The 23,719-nt window shown below is 42.3% G+C and overlaps 1 protein-coding gene across 2 annotated transcripts in view; it reads left to right on the top strand.

Annotated features, from left to right (window-relative positions):
• Nucleotides 1-23,719, top strand: part of RNF38 (ring finger protein 38) — a 443,031-nt gene that overhangs the window by 406,136 nt on the left and 13,176 nt on the right. For both annotated transcript variants that reach the window (XM_082261799.1, XM_082261800.1), the window contains 6 exons: nucleotides 913-1,126; nucleotides 1,269-1,436; nucleotides 2,960-3,130; nucleotides 7,302-7,463; nucleotides 8,855-8,961; nucleotides 22,190-22,274. In XM_082261799.1, the coding sequence (XP_082117925.1) occupies nucleotides 913-1,126; nucleotides 1,269-1,436; nucleotides 2,960-3,130; nucleotides 7,302-7,463; nucleotides 8,855-8,961; nucleotides 22,190-22,274 (907 nt within the window). The remainder of the gene's footprint in view (nucleotides 1-912; nucleotides 1,127-1,268; nucleotides 1,437-2,959; nucleotides 3,131-7,301; nucleotides 7,464-8,854; nucleotides 8,962-22,189; nucleotides 22,275-23,719) is intronic.

Below are 23,719 nucleotides of genomic sequence, written 5' to 3' on the forward strand. Positions count from 1 at the left end.
AGTTTGCTGCACTGAAAGTAAAGGGGCTGAATAATTTTGCACGCCCAATTTTTCAGTTTTTTATTTGTTAAAGTTTGAAATATCCAATAAATTTCGTTCCACTTCATGAATGTGTCCCACTTGTTGATTCTTCACAAAAAAATAGTTTTATATCTTTGTTTGAAGCCTGAAATGTGGCAAAAGGTCGCGAAATTCAAGGGGGCCAAATACTTTCGCAAGGCACTGTATGCTGACAGATCTGAAGAAGACCTGCATGGCACCAACAATCTCCTGATCGCTGGTGCAATTCTTTACAGGCTCCAAAAGAAAAATAACAAATGCACTTTTTTTTTTTTACATGCAAAAAAAATTGCATTTTCATAATTTTTTTTTTTTTTTTCCTAAAAGGTGAACTTGTCCATTTTTAAGCAGCTGTAGCACCTGTAGCTGCTTAAAAACCCACACTGTGATGTCATCTGATAAGATGCAGTTCACTGTTCATCTGACCTTTGTCAAGCAAAGGTGTTGCCAACAGGCCACTCACAGCCCAGGTTGTTGAGGGGTTAGATATGCTTAGTGAAGCACAACACCACAAAATATAGTAAATTGATATTGCTGCCTCTCCACCATCTCCCAATTAGAGAATTTACATTCAATGATAAAATGCATAGTAGTCTCTGAACAGCACTCATACTGAGTGATAAATCTCCGGTGTACACAATGCAGCAGGGCTGCTACTTGGCACAGGACCCTGCAGCTAGTGTAAGGGAATCACTGCAGTTTTGGTATGTATTCTAACAATTTCCAGCTTCTGAAGGGATCCCACAGGTATAGAATATGCTTAGTTGGTCCAAGCTAGACTGATGTAATTGTAAAAATATCTGTACCTGAAGTTCTTTAATTATGGCCTTTTATTTATTTTTTTTTCTTTAGTCCTCCAGTTAGACGGCAAAGAGGAAGAAGGGACAGGCTGTCGCGCCATAATTCTGTTAGCCAAGATGAAAATTATCATCACATTTCCTATGGCCAGCAGCAGACCGTAGAGGAGCCCAGGGCCTTTCACCCTCCGAATGTATCTCCCCGCCTGCTACACCCAGCTGCACACCCACAACAGCAGAATACCGTTATGGTTGACATTCATGAGCAGGTATGGTACAGTTTTTTTTTTTTTTTTGTTCTAGTTTTTGCTTCCGTTTGCAATGCTAACCTGCTAAAGAATTCATATTGTTAAAAGTAATAGGGTGTGTTATTAAATGTAACTATTGGTTTATTTGAACCCTTTCTTCCAGATTCACCAGGGTACAGTACCGGTTTCTTACACTGTTACAACTGTAGCACCACATGGAATCCCTCTGTGTACTGGGCAACACATCCCTGCTTGTAGCGCACAGCAGGTTCCAGGCTGTTCTGTGGTCTTTAGTGGACAGCACTTACCCGTCTGCAGTGTGCCTCCTCCAGTAAGTTGTCAGAAGATGGTCTCCGATTCAATTACTACTACTTTTTTCTTTTTTTTTTTTTTCTATTAATTTATGTTGTCAAAAGTTGCAAAATCTGCAAGTAGTATAGCAAATTGACATACTGAAGATGTTAATCGATTTTCCAATACAGAATAACTGCAGTCTTTGTCTATTGAAACATGGCTCACACCAATTTTTTTTTTTTTGGGCTTCCTTAAGCCCCAGAAGCTCTGAAAACTTTGCACACTTTAAATGAAAATTGGACTGCATATTGTTGTAAAGCTGACCATATACAACTTTAAATTTTAGCCAATTGCTGCTCAGTCTGCCAAAATTTAAGTTAAGACAAAGGAATAATGAGCTAGTATGCATTGCATACTAGCTCATTCTGAAATAATACTTACCTTGGAACTAAGTTGTCTCTGCTGAGACGGCTGACCTCTTTCCTGGTGTTTCTTCAGGGTTCGTGGGCTCTGGTGCTGTGAGTGGCCAGAGCCGCAATGACGTCACTCTCGTTAATGCGCGTGGGAGCCACTTGTTTGTAGCACCAGCTCTGAAGGTCCAGCACAGGAAGCCGGACCTTCAGAACGCATGTGCCAATGACGTCATTGGCTGCATGCACTCTGAATATCTCCTAAACTGTGCAAGTTTAAAAGATCTTCACATTATCTACAGGTAAGCCTTATAAGTAAAAAGAGAGTTTTTACTTCCTCTTTAATGAAAATTGTTTGTTTGGGCCATATTAGCCCAAAACGAACAATTAAGGGACCGGAAATGTGGATTTCAGCTTTAAGCAATTTGGCTTCTCGGGCTTTGTCAGTAGGTTTGCCAATTTTTACCTTAATGCATTCACTATTAGCCCTAACTTCGAACTCCCCCCCCCCCCCCCCCTTTTTGCTCTCTCGCCTGTCAGCGATCCAGCGCTGTACCCAACTGCAGTCTTCTTTCCTCCTCTTTTCACAGGGACACAGAAGCAGCAATGCGTCAGTCAAATCCTGCGAGTAGGGGAGGAGGGGGGGGGGGGCGTGTGAGCTGCACTGTCTGTCTATAGCTGCGCACAGCCCAGCTCAGGAGCGAGCCTGCAGGTATGCCCCATTAGCAAGTGTCTTGCTATCGGGGCACACCGAGAGGAGGATCGGGACTGCTCTGTGCAAAACCATTGCACAGAGCAGGCAAGTATGACGTATTTATTGTTTTAGGAGAAAAAAGATGAGCGTTTAGAATCACTTTAGGGACTTTAGAACCTTAAATGTATTCAAATGCAGGCTTTTATGTGTGAGTCTGTATAACTATGAAGTGGAAAAACTACTGTGGGCTATAGGCTGAACTGGCAGATAAGAAGGGAAAAAAAATTATAACGGGTGTCTTAAAAAGACGTTTAATCTATACCCTGTATGGGACAATAACTATTTTGTATGACGTCTCTTAGGACTTCTCTAAGAATCTAAAATGTTTGGTTTTTTTTGGTTTTTGTTTTTTACTAAATATTTTTATTAATTTGATTTGTGTTTTTATTTTTACAGATGCTTCAAGCATGTTCAGTTCAACACTTACCAGTTCCCTATGCTGCTTTTCCACCCATTCTTTCCAGTGACCCATTCTTATTACATCCACCCCACCTTTCCCCACATCACCATGCTCACCTGCCCCCTCCTGGACAGTTTGTACCTTTCCAGGCACAACAGTCTCGATCGGTAAGCAACATTCTGCAGTTATTTGACTCCACTTAATGTTATGTTAACAAAAAAAACTTTTTGTTTTAGAGAAGGGAAAGGTTAAAACCCCTATCAAGTGTATCCTGCTGTGGAGATCTGTTTACTCCTCCCTTGGCGACTATGCAGACATTAAAAGAAAATGTCTCCAAAAAAAATGAATTCACATTTTATAGTGTTGTCATAGGAGCAAGTGTCTACATTGGAAGATTTTCCCCCACACCTATTTCTCTGATTTTAAACAATTTTTGGATTTACCCTTTTCTCTGTGTCATTGGTCTCCAGAACATAAGAGGGGTAATTTTCCCCATTGGGGACACAGACAGCCATAGACACTTAACAAAGGTACTAACCCTTCCCTACTCTAACATTAAAAAAATATGTCTTTACAGTTTTTTAGTCCTATTCCCTTATGTAGCCACTTCTTCAACCGTAGCCAAACATTTTGTAGTGGGTCTTATTTGGCTACTTCTGTGCAAGGGTAAGTTCTGCCAGTAATGCTTTTTTCAGTTATTTTTGAATTTCACCCTGAAGTACTGTACTAATCCAATTGATTAATGAAGAAGGGGTTCGTGATGCAAATAAACACTTTTTCATTTATTGCTGCCTACAGGATGATTGGACACTAGCAAACAGAACAAGCATGGTTATAACCCTTAGGGCCCTTTCACACGTATGTTCGCAAATCATCCGATTTTTTTTTTTTTTTTTTTTTTTTTTTTTTGCGGATGATTTACGGACATAATGTATGTCAATGGCATTGCGGATGACCATCCGCTGACATCCGGTTTTCTTCCTTTCAGTTCTGTTCCGTTTTTTGGAACGGAACAGAACCCTATTTTTGTTCCGTTTGAAAAAACAGAATGGAAGCAAAATCGGATATCAGCGGTGTCATCCGCTGACATCCGCAATGCCCATAGACATACATTATGTCTGTATATCATCCGCAAACGGATGGGATGATATGCGGACATACGGAGCTGATGACACAAGTGTCATCCGCTCCGTGAAAAAAAAAAAACACCATTGCGATCCGCTCTGTGTGAAAGAGCCCTAAGACTAGACTTTGCAGCGCTACCCTGAAATGTAGCTTTGGGGAACTGGACTCTGCATTGTGGCACTTTTCCAGACCAGAGTGTACCAGAACAGTGTACTGGTTACATTAGTTGCACATCGCTCTCCAGATCCAGAGTCATGGCACAGCCCCAGGGGTGACCCTGAAGACTAATTTTGTGAGTGGGCCAAGAACTGGGAGCTACCTTGTTACAAAGACCACTAGGCACCATTTAAAATTCCCACTTTGTTTCTACTTTTGGAAGAATTCAGCTGGGAGAATTGAGCACTGACATCTGGGAGGAATGTCACTTGCTCACCACTGTCTTCCCTGCCATTCAGCATTGAGGGACTTTCCTGCTGCTTCTCCTGATTGCATTTGCCACGTGGAACTCTCTGTTGCCACTGTTGGGCTGGTAAACCTGCATGCAAAAAACTATTGCTTCGCATGCCGTTTGTCTCTTTTGGAGCAGCTCTGGATACCCTCATCAAGAATGTCACAGGGGGTAAGCATACCGATTTACGCCCCCAGCAGAAAAACCCTACAGTAGTTAGGACTTCTGTTCTTCCAAATACTCAGATATGTTTTTAGCATGAGGAAGCAACCTTCAGAAGTTGGCACTGGAACCGACTCATCGCTTGTAATATCTGGAGCTAATTTTAGACACCGCTCAAGCCAGAGTTTTTCACCTGAAGCTTCAAACTGTTTCCAGACTCTATACTCTAAAAGGGCCGTGACTCTTCACTTCTGCATTAGAGTTCTGGGGCTGCTAGTAGCCTTTTTTTGAGATCCAATTTACCCAGTTCCACCCCAGGCTCCCACACCACAACATTTGTCAGCTAAGTCCTTGGACAAGACTGGTTAGTATGGTACTGAAGAACAGTGTGGTGCCTGGTTTGGTAGCTCAGGAATCCTTTCTTCTGATCTCTTTGAAAATCCTCACAATGAACACCAGCCTGTCAGGTGAGTTGTTGTTGTTGATATCTTGTCAGTACAAGGAACTACGCCAATAGAGGAATCTCGTCTCCTGATCAAAGTTCTGGAACTTCAGATCTGGTTGTTCTTACAATGCTGTATACCCTGTCTGGAGGGTCGCCCAGTCAGGATTTAATTAGATAATTCCATGGCTGTGGTGTACATCATCTGTTTGGGAGGACCCTGAAGTCCTCACCATGGTAAAAGAAGTAGAATCCTGTCCTGGGCAGAAATTCACATTCCAGCCTTGTCTGACATTTACGTCCCAGGTGTGAACAGTTGGCAGGCAACTTCCTTGGTGTTCCAGGAACTTTGTCACATGTGGGACCTCCAGGTTCAACAACAAAGTGGATTGTTTTTTCTCTAGATACAGGGATTCTCTAGCTGAAGCAATGGATGCTCTGATGGCTCTGTTAGATCAATGGTCTGTTCTATGCCTTTTTCTCCCTGCTTTCTCATCTGCTCTGCAAGATTGTGATTGAGAACATTTTGGTGATCCTCATTGCCATGGACTGACCCATACAGATGTGGTACTCTGACCTGGTCAGACTCCTGGCGGAAGCTCTGTGGGTCTTGCAAGTCATCTGGACCTTCTGTTTCCAGGACTGGTTTGTCACCCTGCTTCCCTGGTGCTGTCTTTAACAGCATTGCTGTTGATGCCTACATTCTGAGAGCGAGAGGCATCGCTGAATCTCGTGATTCCCACAATGCTAAAAACTAGGAAGTTTACAATTGCAAATAAAATGCATATGAGGTTGTGAGTAAGCGCTAGTCGCAACGAGAAACGCGTCAACTTTTACTGTTCCGTCCACTGTCCGTGATGTCTTTTGCATGAAGGATCAATAAAGATGAAGTGTTACAGCTAATTCTAGATTTCTTTGATTGTACATAAAATGCATACTTGCGAGGCAAAAGTAACTGTTTTCAGAAAATCCTTAATGCGAGAAAACCTAGTTAATTTTAATTGGCCTGGATCAGCATTTGGCCCTTAACGCCATCATGGCTCAGGGCGTTCCTGTTCCCAAGTCCACTGGCTCCACGTTTTTTGATCAAACCTTTTGTACGGTGTGTTTTGCATGTGAATTCATGGGATCTTAATTTTGGTTCCATACGCAATTCAGAAATGATCCTTGAAACCGATCAGTTCCCCTTCCATCTCTTACAAGGTTGCACTTCTTACTGTCCTCATCTCTGCGAGTAGAGTCTTGAGAGCAGACCTATCCTGTAAAGAACCCTTTCTGGGCTTTCACAAAAACAAGCTGGTGTTGAGACCCAGAACTTCTTTACTTCCTTAGGTTGTTTCAGGCTTTCACAGCAACTGGGACATTGTTCCTCTGTGCAGCTTCAGTTCATCTGAAAATTCCCTCTGCCGCCTAGATGTAGTTTGTGCTGTGTGGATTTACCTCGCAGATGCATAACTCCCTCTTTGATACTCCTGATGCCCCTAGTAAATGGTTCCTTAATTTCTTGGTTGCTCAGACAGACTATTAAAAACAAATAGCCTTCGGGTTTCGGGTCCCCTACTGCTGTACACTACTAGATCGCTTAGTGCTTTTTAAGAGGCAACTCTTTCCCAGATTTTCAAGGCTGCCTCCTGAACTTCTTCTGTTAACAGGTTCTATAAGTTCCCAAGTTTTGTAGTTGTGTTTTTTTTTTTTTTTTTTTTGTATTGCTATTGCCCACCCATCAGTTGGGCTGTTTTTTGGGTGCCCCGACTGTATTTGAATACCTGTGTCCTCAATAAATGAAAAGCAGGGATTTTTGTACTTGGAAGTTCAAGGGACACATTTCCACCCCTGTGTATTTATGATCATGCTGTTTTTACTGCTTTGCCACAAATTTGATTTGTGCTGGTAGTAGGAAGCGTTATACCTGGCTGGCCCCAAGTGTTTGTTTGTCAGTGTCCAATCCACTGCTGAGCAGCAGTATAATAACCCAGCTATACCTGAATTCCAGTGTGAAATCTTAAGAAATTGATTTTACAGTTAGTATAAAAATCTTTTTTTTGCTCCAAACAAATTAAACTGTAAAATTGTTTTCTCTTCTCTTTTAACACTGTAGTTGGTATTCTTCATTGTTTATACCAGTAAAACCAGAGAAATAATGTATGTTTCTTTTCTGCAGCCTCTGCAAAGGATAGAGAATGAAGTTGAGCTGTTAAGTGAGCATCTACCTGTTGGAGGATTTACTTACCCTCCACCTGCTCATGCACCAACATTGCAGCCCTCTGCCCCTTTACAGTTCATAACTCATGATCCTTTGCACCAGGAGGTTTCCTTTGGAGTTGTAAGTACCATATTTACCAAATAAATGCCAATCCTAACTTGTGCCATATATTTGTGTTGCCACAATTAGACACTGCAATTTAAACCACATGATCTAGAAAGATGCACCTGAGGTGAATGTTTGTTTGATGGTTGTCGCAGTTTCTTTTTAAATTACCCTTTAGAGTTCATGATGCCTCCTTTTAGGTAGGGCAAATATTATACCGATTACAATTATAAATAGCCCTTGATAAGCTATGTTGTCTGTCAACATGATATAATGCATGCGTTGGGAACTGACCTCATTTTTCAAGATAGCAGATGATGTATTCCATATACTGGATGTTCTTGCCTTGCAAAAAAGGAGGTAACATTTATGTAATTTCAGCAGTTTCTCTTTTAAAATGAATATCCTGGTTTTCGATCAGATTGGAATTCTATGTAAAGGGAGACCCATAATTCTGCAGTTCAAAAAAAATATATTGCTTGGTTTATTGGCACAGTGAAAACACAATATTTACCTGCTTTTTTAATGTGTTTTTTTTTTATTTATACTTTCAGCAGATTAGAATTTTAGTGAGTAAATGCTAATGTTAAAGTGGTTGTGAAGGTCCATTTTTTTTTTTTTTTTTTAATTATTATGGATACATGAAATGAGAGAATTTGTTTTGTACATATTTGAGAAGACCATTAAGGGGAAACGATCATTTGCCAACACATAAGTGTCCTCTAGTAAACTCAGGTTAGCTTATGATTATTATTTTATTTATTTTTTTGCAAACATAATGTGTGTTCCCTAGTGTTTCCTCCTTCACACTGACACAGTCAAACCTGTGTTTTTATACGCATTTAGAGGACATTTTATAAATGAATATGCAAGCATGTCCTTTTTTTTATTTTTTCAGTGGTGCCATTTCACTTTTTTTTTTTTTTTTGCCCGCATTTGAGTGTGATAAATTAAATTTTTTTAAAAAACCTATAATTCTGTGCATCCAGGATCTGATACTTTTAACATGGCTAAATATGTCAAATGTAAATTTATTCATCATGCTGAATCCACTATTGCCAAAACGTTCAACTGCTCTTTCCACTACACTAACAGTATTCTAATTGTACACATGATTTTGGAGCTTTGCCTGGCAGAGCAGCTTGCAACGTGGCCTTGACAAGGTTTGGGTGGATGCTGCAAGTATGTGTACCTTTTAGGTGCCTGCATTTCATACCTGCCACAGGTTTCCCCTTCTACCCATGTGACAGATTAGTTGCAATAAAATGCCCTAAAATTCTTAAAATGTGTAGTTGACTTTTTTTTTTACTTTTTTTCAGATCACTACCTAAATGTCCCACTTGAAGAACAGGCAACCTTATTAACCCGAAATCTAATATTTATTTTTGTTTTGTTTGTCTTTGCAGCCTTATCCTCCATTTATGCCAAGAAGAATTACCGGACGTAGCAGATACCGATCACAACAGCCAATACCACCGCCACCTTACCATCCGAGCCTTTTACCTTATGTCCTGTAAGTGTACAGTAAAATATAGAATAGTATACCTTAAAGTACAATTCCAGCCTTAATCTAACTAGTGTTAAAAATGCTCCCTCTCCCCCCTCCTAACACCTATGTTTACTAACCTGTATAAAAAAAAAAATGATGTGTATACTTGCCTATTTTAAGCCTGCTTCTTTCTGATAAGGTGATCCCCTATCTCAGCCAGCAGGGGCTGCAGAGGAGAGCGCAATTGGCACTGGCTCTGAATGCTTGGGAGCAGTGATGTTACCCATTGGATCCCAGGTCTTGGCCATTGTCAGCCAAGTTAGTTAACATACGTGCAAGAAATGGGGGATGGGGGGTGGTGCTGGAACATTTCAAGACTAGCTGTGTTTAGGCTGGAATTCTACATTACAGTGGAACACAAAATCAGCACCTTTTTATTATTTGAGTGCGTTACACTTTTTTATTTAGACCCTCCACCCACATACACTACTTTCCCTGATTACAGGTTTTTCTAAACCAGGTAGTGAGGGGAAAATTCTACATTGACAGATGTCAAAGCCCTTCTTTGCTCATGTCGGAGCAAAAAACATGTGCCAAGTGCCACTCCAAATGTTAAAAAATAAATATTTATTTTTTAGCACGTGGATGCCATTTCGGTTTGTTGTTGTGAAGAATTTAGGTATTTGTGTAATTGAGGTATTTAGTGAATAGTCATGTCATGGGATTTATTTGCACATATTTAAAGGGATAGGTTTATGTGCATTCTTAAGTTATGGATGCATCCTTATTTGCTCTTATGTTTCTGTGTTTAATGATCGTTAAACACCTTGGAAAGATTTAGTTTTAAAAAGACCCTGTCACAAACGTAAAATATTGCTGATAAAGGAAAAGTAAAATCAAGTATTTTAAATACTTGCGGTTTTTAATTTCCATAAATTTTGTATCAAGCTGTAATGAGCCTTTGACCTTGCTAGCAAATCTGTGGAAGTTTGGGTCCTTTCACACGACCGCTCCGATCACATCCGCCTGTCAGTTTTTTAGGCGGATCTGATTGGATCCTCCATGCATCCCTATGGGGCAGCGGATGTCAGCGGAGACATGTCCGCTGCCATCCGCATCCGATCCTGTCTGTGAAATCCGGACGGATGGAGACCCTATTTTCCATCCGTCCAGCGGATCGGATGAGAGTGGACAGGCGATCTGTTCTCATCTGATTCCCCCATAGAGATGCATGGGGCTCTTACACCTCCCTCTCTGCTCACAGAGCGGAGAGGGACCTTTCGCCTTCCTGCTCAGCGGGGATCTGTGTTTATGATCCCCTGCTGAGAAGCACGGATCTGCCTACGGACCGTGTGAAAGGACCCTTTAGGAACAGTCAATTCCCTAGCACAGCACCCTCCCTTCCTGCAAGTCCATAGCACTGTTTAAGGAGTGTTTAAAAAAGAGGTTTGCCTTTTTTAACCACTTAAGCCCCGGAGGATTTGGCTGCTAAACGACCAGAGGGTATTTTGCGATTCGGCACTGCGTGACTTTAACGGACAATTGCGCGGTCGTGCGACGCTGTACCTAAACGAATTTGGCGTCCTTTTTTTCCCACAAACAGAGCTTTCTTTTGGCGGTATTTGATCACCTGTGCGATTTTTTTGATCACGCGCTATAAACAAAAAAAAGAGCGTAAATTTTGCAAAAATAGCAATATTTTTCCCTTTTTTTTATATGAAATTCCCCCAAAAAAAATGTAAAAATCAAAATTTTTTAATATTTTCGGCCAATTTGTTTTATGCTACCTATGTTTGTTAAAAAAAATCGCAAAAAGCGTATTTTGATTGGTTTGCGCAAAAGTTATTGCGTTTACTAACAAAGGGAAAGATTTTTGTCATTTTTGTTGTTTTTTTTTTTAACGCGTAATGGCGGCGATCTGCGATTTTTTTTTTTTTGCGGTACTGCGACATTGCGGCGGAAAGATCGGACCCTTGACTGACATTTTTGACACTTTTGGGGTTACCAGTGACATTTCTACAGTAATCAGTGCTATATATATGCACTGTTACTGTAAAAATACACTGGTAGTGAAGGGGTTAACTTTATTTGAGAGGGAGGGGCTGTGTGTGTCCCTAGGGGCGTGATTCTAACTGTGATTGGCTGTGGCTTCAACTGTATGCAGAGTGATCAATGGATCTACATAGTAGATCCATGTGATCAGCTCTCATACAGAGAGGAGAATGACAGGCAGCTTGTTTACACAAGCTGCCTGACTTTCTCCCTCTCCCCCGCCGATCGCAGAGTGGCCGGCGGCGATCGGGTCCGCCGGTCACACGCGCGGGGGGGTCCGTGACCACGCGGGAGCGGGAGCGCGCCTCCGGCGGCGCGCGCTCGCTCCCTAAACCCTCACAGGCGAGCGACGTAGACCTACGTCACTTTGCCTGTGAGGGGCTGACCGCCGCCGTAGATAGTCGTGCGGCGGTCGGCAAGTGGTTAAACACTTCAGCTTTGGAAGGTTTTTATCCCCTTCATGACCAGGCAGTGTTGTGCTATGCGGCACTGTGCTACTTTGACAATTGTGTTGTCATGCAATGCTGTACCCAAACAAAATTTATATTTTTTTTCCACACAAATAGCGTTTTAGTGGTATTTGATCACCTCTGGGTTTTTATTCTATAAATGAAAAAATACCAACAATTTTTGAAAAAAACGAACTATTTTTTACTCCCTGCTATAATGCAAATTGAATCTCGAAATTTTGGCCAAAATGTATTCTGCTACATGTCCTATATATTATTGATTGTTTTGTGTGAAAGGTATAGCATCTACAAACTTTGGGATATATACTGAAATGTTTTATTTTTTTTTTCTTTACACTAGTAATGGCGGCGATCAGCAACTTATAACGGGACTGTGATAGTGCGGCGGACAGTCTGATGCTGGGGGGGGGGGGGGAGAGAGACTAACTGCCACTGTCATCACCAGTGACATTAATACACTGATCAGTGGTAATATTATGCCCTGTCACTGTACTAATGACACTGGAAGGGGTTAACAGGACAATCAAGGGGGTATGGTGTTACTCTAAGCCTAGGTTCATACTGAGGGCGGGTTTGAAATTGTGTGAGTTTAGCTAAACTTGCACAATTTCAAACCAGCATTTCAGTCCAACTTTGGGGGTGATTTGACAGACATTTGTGGGGGTTCATGCACAGATGTCTATTGAAATCGCCCCCGAAGTCGTCAAAAGTAGTGCAGAAATTACGCATAAATTTGGGCCGTGCCATTGCCGGCATTAGGCTCTGGTTTGGCATGCAATTTGACATTCCAAATCGACCCAATGTGAATGTGTGCTAAGGGTGCAAGCTTCAGAATATGCTGGAGTAATGTGCAGTGAGCTCCTAAAGCAAGGTGTTTTTGAACAACTCATATGTAGCTTTATACTGAACGTTTTAAATGCTAAGATAGTTTGTTTGTACATGCACAATAAGCATTGGTTTAAGCAAATTTTTCTTTTTTTTTTTTGCTATTTCTGCATCGTTAAGCTGTTACCACTAGCAAGAGCTTTTGGTAAGATTTCTTGATATTTATCACTTCAGCCCCGGAAGGTTTTACCCCCTAATGACCAGGCCATTTTTTTGCGATTCGGCGCTGCGTTAAAAATTGCGTGTGACGCTGTACCCAAATACAGTTTATGTCCTTTTTTTCCCACAAATAAAGCTTTCTTTTGGTGGTATTTGATCACCTCAGTTTTTTTAGATTTTGCGCAATTAACCAAAAATTATAAACCTTCCCAATAAAAAAAATTTTTAGAAATCAAATTTTTTTTATCAGTTTAGGCCAATTTGTATTCTACATATTTTTTTGCTAAAAAAAAATCCCAAAAGGCGTATGTTTGGTTTGCGCAAAAGTTATAACGTTTACAAACTATGGGATAGATTTTTGGACTTTTTTATTAAATTTTTTTTTTTGTTTGTTTTTATTAGTAATGGTGGGGATCAGCGATTTTTAGCGGGACTACAACATTGCAGCAGACAAATCTGACACTAAGTGACACTTTTTTTTTTTGGGGACCAGTGACACCAATACAGTGATCAGTGCTAAATAATATGCACTGTTACTGTATAAATGACACTGGCAAGGAAGGGGTTAATACTGGGGGTGATCAAGGGGTTAAGTGTGCTCCTAAATTGTACTTGCTAACTGTGGGGGGGAAGGCTCTGTGACAGGCACACAGAGATAGGTGTTTCAGCTTGGCTTAGACACACAATCTCATTGTGCCTGTCTGACAGGAGAGCCGCCTGCCTTGTTTACATAGACAGGCGGCTCTCCTGTCAGTTTCCCTGAAGATTGCGGGAGGCTGTCGACGATCACGCCCGCTACCTCCGCGGTCTGCTTCCCGCTGTGTCCGGCTTTGCGTGCTGCCGAGACCACATGCGTATAATCGCGTAGATCTAGGTGATTATGCGCAGCCGAGCCGCCCTGCAGCAATAAATCTGCATGGGGCGGTCGGCAAGTGGTTAACGAGCAGTGATTGTGCATGTCCTCTGACAACCAGGATCTCCTGAATCTGTCTAGGATCTAATCATCAGATTCTCAAAGTCTCAATAGGTGGAATATGTCCTATCCTTCTTCTATTCCTCCATGGACACTACCCCTTCATACAGTGCAAATTGTACACCCCCCCCCCCCCCCCCACTCCTATTGGGACTTTAGTGTGTGCCACCAAGAGAATATACACATGTATATATTATAAAATTAAAAAGACACAAAAAAATTATAAATAATCATGTGTGGACTAAAGACCGGCAGTGGGTATGAATGCATTGAGTATATTATTTTCTCTTATGTGGCATCTAGGTTCAGTAAATTGCTTCTTCAGTATTTACACCTATCGCATATACCGTAAATTAATCCATTCGTAACACTAGGAAAATGTCATCTCGTTTAAAAACCACATTGGCATCACGGTCAAACCACAGATTTTCTACAAAGACAAGGAAACTCCTGAATAACTGATGTACAGCCAAGTCCTATGTGTTCATTACCACACTCCACATTCTATGTGTGAATGCCCATACGTTGAATGTTCTTCGGGACCCTAATGTATCCAAGAGACCAAATTCCACTGCATATGCTGTACCCAATTCTGTTTACCGGTAGGACCAGCAACCATCTTTCACATATTAAAAACATGCTGGGGCACAATGTTGTTTGCCAAAGTTGTCATTATTTCCCCTTTGTGATTTTTCATTTTCCAACATCTGTCATTGCTGGAAATAAATTATGTGTTTAACAGTCCCATATTACCAATCTTTATAGCTTGCTGATTTTGGTCTTCCTGTTCTGGTGACAGCTTGCTCTTTTTGTAACTCTTTGCCGGAGAACAGTGACGGGAAATTTCCCAGTGGGAATTTAGAATGCAATGAAAACCCAACAGATTCTAAATCTTACTCTATCCAAAACTAAAAATTTAAAAAAGAAATATTATATTGTATTTCTCTTTCGTTCACTGACTGACACAGCTCCATATCTTATTGACTCTTGGGTTAATGCTGCCCCCTACAGGAGTAGGACACCAGGGGTAAAAAAGTTTAACTAAGACTATATAGGGCAATCCCAGGGGGTATACTCCCACTTCCTGCTATAGCTCATCAGTTTTCTTCTGCCTAGTCAGGAGTAAGGACCTAGTTCCTTGCTGTGATCTCTGGTCCTAGCATTTTTTCCCTTTTAAACAGAACTTTTTTCCTCCTTTTTTATGTTTTTCTGTTCCTGTAAGAACTACAATCAACTGCCAGACTGGATATCCTAGATCCTTACCGTCTTCCCAGTTCAGCCAGCGAGCACTACCCAACCCTAGCTCCGCACTGGGTTGGCCACGACATAGCCCCACTGGACAGAGGGGTGGACGGGAAGTTAAAAGCCATGTGAGGACGCATAGCCCCCCCCCTGTTTTTTTTTCAGTGTCTTGGAGTTTCTTCAGAGGCGTAGATCAGCGTTTGGCCTTGGGTACCGCTAAAGGCCAGATTTAGGCCTTGGCGATTTTCTTTCCGCGCCCGTTGGCCATAAATTCCTTGGTTCGCACCTTTTGTTAATGGGGTTCCCCACCTGGCTCCCCCAGTGAGGTCTCCATTACCTCCAAAGGACCTCAATTTTTGGTGCGGTCGATTCTTCAGAAACCGCCTTTTGAAAAGATTTGGGAGGTTCCTCTGCTTACTCTCACAGAAGGTAGACTTTTTTGGCTATTACTCTTGCACACAGGGTGTCTGAGTTGGCTGTGCTGTCTTGTCATTCACCTTACCTGGTGGTTCACAGAGACAAAGTGGTGCTTTGTCCCGGTCAGTCGTTCCTGCCTAAGGTCGTCTCTGGTTTCCATTTAAATGAAGACATATTGCCTTCCTTGTGTCCTAAGCATCCTAAAGGAGATTGCCTTACATTCTTTGGATGTGGTTCGGGCAATCAGGGTGATCTGAGTCGTTCCGAAAATCGGATTCTTTTTCCTTATGGATGTCCCCATAAGGGGCTGTCTGCGTCTGCTGCGACCATTTCCAGATGTGTCAGGGAGACGGTGGTGCAGGCCTATTCAATTAAGGGTGAGGAGCCTCCTTTGCCTGTTAAGGCACATTCTACGAGGGGGCACTTAGTGCCTCCTGGGCCTTCCATCATCAGGTGTCAGTTGTGCAGGTTTGCAAGTTACCTGGTCATCCGTGCATACTTTCACAAAATTCTATAAGGTGGATGTGTTCGCATCTGCTGTTGCTTCTTTTGGCCGCTGGTTTTGCAGGCCGGTGTTGGAGAGGATTAATCATCTTTGAGGGTGTATTTTTTTATTTATTTTTTTTGGTAGGAGAGCTCCTGTTTTTACCTGGTTGGCTACGTTTAGCCTTTGGGAAGCTTGATCTTTTGCTGTGTTCTTCCCACCCCTCATATTGACACTGCTTTGGGACGTCCCAAGAATCAAAAAGATCTGGAGCTGTGTCCATCAGTGAATGAAAGAGAAAACTGGATTTTCGTCTTACCGTAACATCCTGTTCACTGACAGACAGCACCAGCTATGAGTTACATAGTTTGTGAGGTTAAAAAAAGACATCAGTCCATCCAGGTCAACCTATGATGTGTGTGTGTGTGTTTGTTGTTAACCGTACATTGTATACCCCTGTATGTTGTGGTCTTTAAGGTGCCCATCTAATAGTTTTTTGAAACTATTGATGCTCCCTGCTGATACGACTGTTTGCGGAAGAGAATTCCACATCCTTACTGCTCTTACAGTGAAGAACCCCCTACGTATCTTAAGGTTAAACCACCTTTCCTCTAGTTTTAGTGAGTGGCCACGTGTCTTATTGTATTCCCTTTCCCTGAATAGTTTGTTCTTTATGGTAGGGTCGCCAGTACAGTATTTGTACATTGATATCATATCCCCCCTCAATCGTCTCTTCTCCAGAGAGAATAAGTTCAGTGCTTGTAGTCTTTCCTCATAGCTGATGTCCTCCATTCCCCTAATTATTTTTGTTGCCCTTCTCTGGACTCTCTCCAGTTCCAGCACCGGTGCCCAGAACTGGACAGCATACTCAAGATGTGGCCGGACCAGAGTCTTGTAGAGAGGGAGAATAATCTCCTTTATTTCTGGAGTGAATCCCCTTTTTTTTATACATCCCAGTATTGTCGGCTTTGCTTGCAGTGGCTTGGCATTGCATGCCACTGCCAAGCCTTTTGTCTACCAGTACCCCCAGGTCCTTTTCCATCCTAGACTCACCCAGAGGTCCCCCCCCCCCTATTGAGTAGCTTGGTTTCTGGCACCCAAGTGCATTACTTTACATTTTTCAACATTAAACCTCATCTGCCATGTAGTTGCCCACCCCATTATTTTGTTCAGGTCCGCTTGTAAGGTTTCCACATCCTGCATAGAAGATATTGGCATGCTTAGTTTAGTATCCGCAAATACTGAGATTGTACTAGATATCCCCTCCTCTAGATCATTTATGAATAAATTAAACCGGATTGGCCCCAGGACAGAACCCTGGGGGACCCCACTTTCCACACCCGCCCAATCAGAGTACTCCCCATTAATCACCACCCTTTGCACTCTCCCCTGGAGCCAGTTCTCTATCCAGGTACTCGCCTACCTTCCTTAGTTTGAACAGTAAGCGTTTGTGGGGAACAGTGTCAAAGGCCTTTGCAAAGTCCAGATACACCACATCCACAGGCTTACCTAGGTGGCAGCTCACTTCATCATACAAGGTTAATAGATGGGTTTGGCAAGAACGATTTTTCATGAATCCATGCTGATTACTACTAATACCATTTTTATTACTAAAGTCTTGTATGTGGTCCCTTAACATCCCCTCCAAAGTCTTGCAGACTACTGATGTTAGGCTGACCGGCCTATAGTTACCCGGGATATATCTCGGCCCTTTTTACATATTGGTACCACGTTGGCTTTTTTTCCAATCAGCTGGCACCATACCCGTCTGTAAACTATCCTTAAAGATCAAGAATAATGGTCTGGCAATCACCTGGCTGAGCTCTTTAAGAACCCTCGGGTGCAAGCCATCCGGTCCCGGTGATTTATTTGTGTTGAGTTTCTCTAGTTTAGTTCTAAGTCTGTCTTCTGTTATCCATGGCGGTACTTCCTGAGGTGTATTATTTAGTTTGGCCTTACAAGCTGGGTTAGTGTAGCCCCCCAATTCTTTTGTGAAAACTGAAGAGAAGAAATTATTTAACACTACCGCCTTTTCTCTGTCCTCTGTGGCCAAATCTCCTTTGTCATCTTTTATGGGGCCAATGTGTTCTGGCCTCGCTTTCTTACTGTTAATATACTTAAAGAATTTCTTGGGGTCCTTTTTACTCTCTTCCGCTATGTCTCTCGTGTTCTATTTTAGCCGCCTTGACTTTGTCTCTACATTTCTTATTACACTCTTTGTAATGCTTGAATGCTGCCAATGACCCCCTCAGTCTTGTATTTTTTGAAGGCCTTTTCTTTAGCATTTATATGCATTTTTATGTTGGAGTTTAGCCACCCAGGGTTTAGTTTTGCCCTTTTAAATATTATTTCCCTTTGGAATGCACTGGCCAATCCCTTTAAGTATGCTCTTGAAGCACTCCCATTTTTCCTCCGTGTTCTTTGTTCCCAGGGTTCTATCCCATTTGATATTTTCTAGCAGAGAGCAGTTTTTGGAAATTGGCTCTTTTGAAATTCAGTGTTCTTATATTACCCTTATGTTTGCTGCTATTATGATTAATACTGAAACGAATTGACCTATGGTCACTGTTTCCTAATTTGCCCCCTATTTCTATATCTGTGAGCAGGTCTGCTGTATTGTTGGTAATCAGTAGGTCAAGTACCGCATTGTTTCTTGTTGGTGCATTCACCATCTGACCCATGAAATTGTCCTGCAGAACAGTTGGGTTTTTTGTTCTTCTGACACTGCTTCTTACAAAACTGAGCTATAGCAGGAAGTGGGAGAATACTCCCACTAGGAATCCAGTTACTACAGGACACAGGAAAATATTCAGTAAGCCTTCTTTTTTTATTTTTTTTTTATTTTGTTTTTCTAGTGTGCAAGTAAAGAGGACAGTTTTCTCTCTTTGAGCGAAGCTACTCCTTTTTTCTTTTTCTTTTTGATCAAGATCTTTTTGTTTTCCTTTAGCAAGTTTCTTCCGTCTCGGGGACCAGTTTGCCACTCTTCCCTGTCACTGGCTTTATTGGCCTGGCTGTTGAAGCCCAGGTCCTAAGGGACAGAAGCCTTCCAGAATTCGTTATCTCTTTACTTTCAGAAACTAGATAATAGACTTCTCACAAAGTCCACCATCATACCTGGAAGACATATTTTGCTTGTTGCAAATTCTAGAAAAAAACTAGAAATTCCCTCCTTGGCCTTGAATACCATCAAGCATCAAATCTCCTTGGTTCTCTTTCAGAGACCACTTGCTTCGCACACTCTGGTGAAGGCCTTTGTGCAGGGTGTTGCTCATCTCAACCCTCCTTTACATTTCCCTGTGATTCTGTGGGATCTCAGTCTGATTCTGTTGGATTTCCAGAAACCTTCATTTAGGCCCATTAAAAATATTTTTCGGACCACTCTTAAGATGGCCTTTCTCTTTGCCATCACTTCTGCAATATGTGGTATGTGTTGACAGCCTTAAGTTGTAAAGAAACCTTTCTTCTTCTGCACAGAGGTTGTTTTGGGGCTCGAGGCCTCCTTTGCTTCCAGGGTGCTTTCTTCCTTCAATCTTAACCAGGACATTGTTCTGCCAGTTCTCTGCCCTGTTTCAAAACCTCCTAAGGTGATCTCCCTCGATTGTTTGGATGTAGTGTCTAGCGTGACAATCTTCCTCTTTCTTAGTCATACTAGTAGGTCCCCAGAAGGGACAGCCTGCCTCTTGTTGCATTATTGCCTGGTGGATTTGACACACTATCAGTCTTGTGACCTGAAGGGCAGGGCTCCTCATTTCCCTGTGAAAGCTCATTCAACCAGATCAGTTGGTGCTTCTTGGGCTTTTCAATATCAGGATTCTGTTTTTTAGATTCACATGGCTTCCACAGTCTTCTGTTAACAAGTTCACAAAGTTTTACCAGGTGGAAATTTAGGCCTCTGCTGATGCCAGGATTCATCCTAAAATTATCAGGTGGCCCTGCAGGCTTGTTGACCCACCTGTTAAAAGAGAAGTTGACTTTTCAGAGCATTGTGCCCATGATCCGTAAGTACATCTGCCACTGTGGCATACAGTACTTGTATTTTTTTCATACACAGAACTCTGTAAATTAATTGTGTGGCCAGAGTGGGCAGAGCAGAAGATCCCCTGAACACTGTCACAGAGCAAGGCGTGCTGGCAGGGAGAGGCAGGTGCGTAGGAGCATGTTACCTGTTACACCCAAATTTTGAGTGCACCAAGTTAACGTGCTCCTAAAGATAAATTTATCCTTTTTAACCTATTTTTTTTCTGTGGGCCTGTTGGCCTTTGTTACGGTTACCCATCCCTCAGTTAATCTGCTTTTTGATGTCTGTTCCTGAATGCTGTCCCATAATATAGGATTTTCCTCTTTAAAGAGGTTGTAAACCCATATCATTTTTTTTTTTTTTGGAACCTGTAAGAGAAGCACATAATGAGCTAGTATGCATCGTACCTTAGAACGAGCCCCCGCCGTGCCGCCCGCTTACCTGTATGACGGGCGACATGTCCAGTCGCCCGTCTTCCGGGATCGCGGCATCTGGCCATCTGATTGGCCGGAGCCGCGGTGACTTCACTCGCACGCGCGCGGGAGCCGACAGTCACGGCACAGGGCTCTGAAGAAACGGCACGAACGGCCGTCCCTTCAAAACGCATGTGCCAGTGAAGTCCCTGGCGGCATGTAAGGTAAATATCTCCTAAACGGTACATGTTTAGGAGATATTTACAGTACCTATAGGTAAGCCTTATCATAGGCTTACCTATAGGTACAAGTGTCAGAGGAGGGTTTACTTCCTCTTTAACCTGTAAAATAATTTTCTTGAGAGTACAATACAGAACACAACCCCCCTGTATCTCGTATACTGCTATTACCTACAACAAAACTGAGGCTTGTTGGGAGTAGGAAGAGGTTATACTGGGCTGGCTGTCCTTACAGCTTTTTTTTGCCAGTGTTCAATCCTCTGAAGGCACCCGCATCACTCTTAACACTAAATGTTTTCCGTGTCCTGTAATGTACTCCAAAAAAAGGATTTTACAGGCAAGACAAACTGTTTTTTACCTAGAGTTCGTATTTAATAATACTGCAGTTCAGAGCATTTGCTTGGTTGGAGTAAATTTTTCTCAGTGTTTAATCTAAACCGCCCTTAACATTTAAGCTTTCATTTTGCATTGCTGGTACAGAAGATGCTTGTGTCCACTTTAATACTCTCTGAGTGTGTAATAAGAGCATGTATGTCTTGCAATTAGCTACATCCAATTGCAGTGAGCTAGTCTGGCAGCTGGCTGTTTTTATATCGGTTTGTTCAGTTCTGCATATTCAGGTCATGGCAAGCTTGCACAAAATAGCACTTCTTTGCCGTGCTGTAGCTCAGCCAGAATAGAACCACAAAACTTTGACTTTTGTCAAGTGTTGAGTTCAGCTGTATTAACCCCTCTAGCTTCCAACTCCAGAATTTTATGTGCACTTAGCTTTGCTTTTATCATAGGTATAATGAAAGTACTAGCCTTTCATTATTTTGGCAAGATTTACAATGTGAATGACAATGTTAGTCATACGCCTGTGAACAAAAAAGTAGGTTTTTGGTTTGTTTGGCTTTTTTATTTTTCTGTTTTTTTCGGTTTTTTTTTTTTTATTTTTTTTTTTTTTTTTGTTAGGTTTGGCCTTCTCGATACCAGGTAGAGACAGATGAAATACTGGGCAGCCATCCATTATATGCTTCTGATTAGTGCAGACTCAGCAGTACCTGGGAGTCTCATGGGTATGGCTTTCATAGTGCCAATGAATTGAGTCATTGAGGATTTGAGTGAGGATTAAAAAAGGCTGCAGCTTGTCTTTACCTAAAGTATTTGGTAAAACTTTAACAGAACTAATTAAATGGTTTTCAATAATTGTATAAATTAATATGTTGACAATGCGAGTGGGATTTTTATTTGTATCTTGCTACTAAAAATGATTTATTCACGGTCTAGAACATGTATGAATGTATTTTTTTTTTTTTTTTTTTTTTTTTTTTTTTATTATTCATTGCGACGTGGATTAGGTACAAGTGAATCTGCTTGTGGGCTGTGTGCGTGTTAATGTTGACCTGCCTTTAAAATAGTATTTCTATATCACATCATTGTCTTTTATTTACTCCTATACATGCACATAATAAACAGTGAAAATTTATGAAAGGGGGCACCCTATGGTTAAAGGAAGTTCTGGGTTTTTAGAGGAAAAAAAAAAATTCACTTGTTTGTTCAAGAGAGGATCGTTTTGGGTGAAAAAACACTCAAATGCATGTAATTAGTGTAAATGCACCTCGGTACATTTATCATTTGAAAGTTTATTCATTTAAATGGCCAGAATAAATAAATATGCTAGCCAAATAAACACCCAGGAGCTTGATGAGCCTAGACACGTGCTCAAAACTGCGGCTGCTTTTTTCTAAGCTGCTTTTCTTAAGCGTTTACAAAAGTCTTCATTTGCCTGAGGCATTATAGTAAAGTAGTCTTGCTGTATTTTGCTGGTTTTTAACATGTGTATATTGTGGTTTTTGGCTGAAGCTTGTTTGATGTCTTATAACATGGTCACTAATCTGTTTTGTTCTTGTCCTTTTAGTTCCATGCTTCCAGTGCCTCCTACCGTAGGACCAGCCTTTAGCTTTGAGTTGGATGTGGAAGATGGGGAAGTGGAAAACTATGAGGTTGGTGTATGTATTCACAAACCTGTTTTTATTTTTTTTATTTGCTAAAGTGACAATTAGCCAGCCGCTAACAATGTACTAGTTAGTCCCCCTTTAGGGCTCATTATACATTGGTGTTTTTTAGACTGGCATTTTTCCACACTGGATCACCGCCAGTAACCATGAGGACACATAGAATAATGTGTTTCTCTATTGTTCATTGACGGAGGCAGCTCCATTTTCTTGTTGACCATTGTGTTGTGTACCCCTACAGGAGAAGAACACTAGGCAAGAAAAGGCTTTACCACGCCTATGGGGCAGTCCCTGCAGGCATACACCCACTCACTCTGCTCTAGGATTCGGTTTTTCTGCCTAGTTTAGGAGTAGGACCTAGTTCCCGGCTGGGACTTCAGTCTTAGCTTGTCTTTTTTTTATTTTAAAGGGAACCTTTGTTAAACAAAATATTTTTTTTTAGCTAGTCATGCTCCTGAGAGAACTGCAATCAACAGCCGGACTGCGTTTCGGACTGGATATCCTAGATTCCTAAGGTCTCCCAGTGTGCAGGTTATAGCCCAGCGCTAGGCCTCCCCACGACAGAGCCCCAATGGATGGGGGCTGACCCGCGAGTGAAACTCCCTGCCGGGATGCACACAACCTGGTTCGCCCTGAGTAGCAGCGTACCCCTTGACCGCCAGCACCCCCACCCTGAGTGGGGAGGTAGTCTGTCCAGAGTGCAGCCCACCAGATGTCGTTGGTATGGTGAGTAGTGTCCCCACATAGCTCTGGTGGTCTCGGGGCGGATGTGGGACCCTCGCTGGGAAGGCCAGACCTTCGGGTACCCCTCATTCCCCCTGGCCTCTTGGTATGTATCAGGCTCCCCCAAGGCCTCCCCCTCCACCGTCATAGTGGTCCCTACCTCAGTCAGCCACGGGGGTCCTCCGGTGGGGGGGGGGGGACGTACGTGCCGATGCCGCTATAGCGGATTTGTGCCGGCGACCTCCCAATGCCACTAATCGGGGCACCTCATACAGATGTTAGTGGGTGCCGAAGCGTTTAAGAGGCACTATCCATTCGCGGATCCAGTATCCGCAAAATGGACCCTTCCACTGAAGGTGGACCATCCAGTCTCCAGACTGAACAAATCTACTGTGGTTCAGGTGGAGGAGTCCCCGGTCTTTACAGACCCTGTGGATAGAAGGATTGAGTCTCTGTCCCGCCACTTACATGTGATAGCGGGCTCAATACTTAAACCCCAGACCATAACGGAATGGGCAAAGTTACTAAAAAGTGACCTAGAAACTGAACAGCTCCCTCCGGGCCTGGCAGACCTAACGGTCCAAGCCCTACTATTTATATGTGATGGGCCCCTCTTGTAGCCAGAGTATCCGCAGTGGGGGTAGCTATTAGACGCATTGTGTGGCTAAAAAGCTGGTCTGCGGATCAGGCTTCAAAAAAGACTCTATCAG

Source organism: Pelophylax lessonae, assembly GCF_965119305.1.
Source record: "Pelophylax lessonae genome assembly, chromosome: 1".
NCBI lineage: Eukaryota > Metazoa > Chordata > Amphibia > Anura > Ranidae > Pelophylax > Pelophylax lessonae.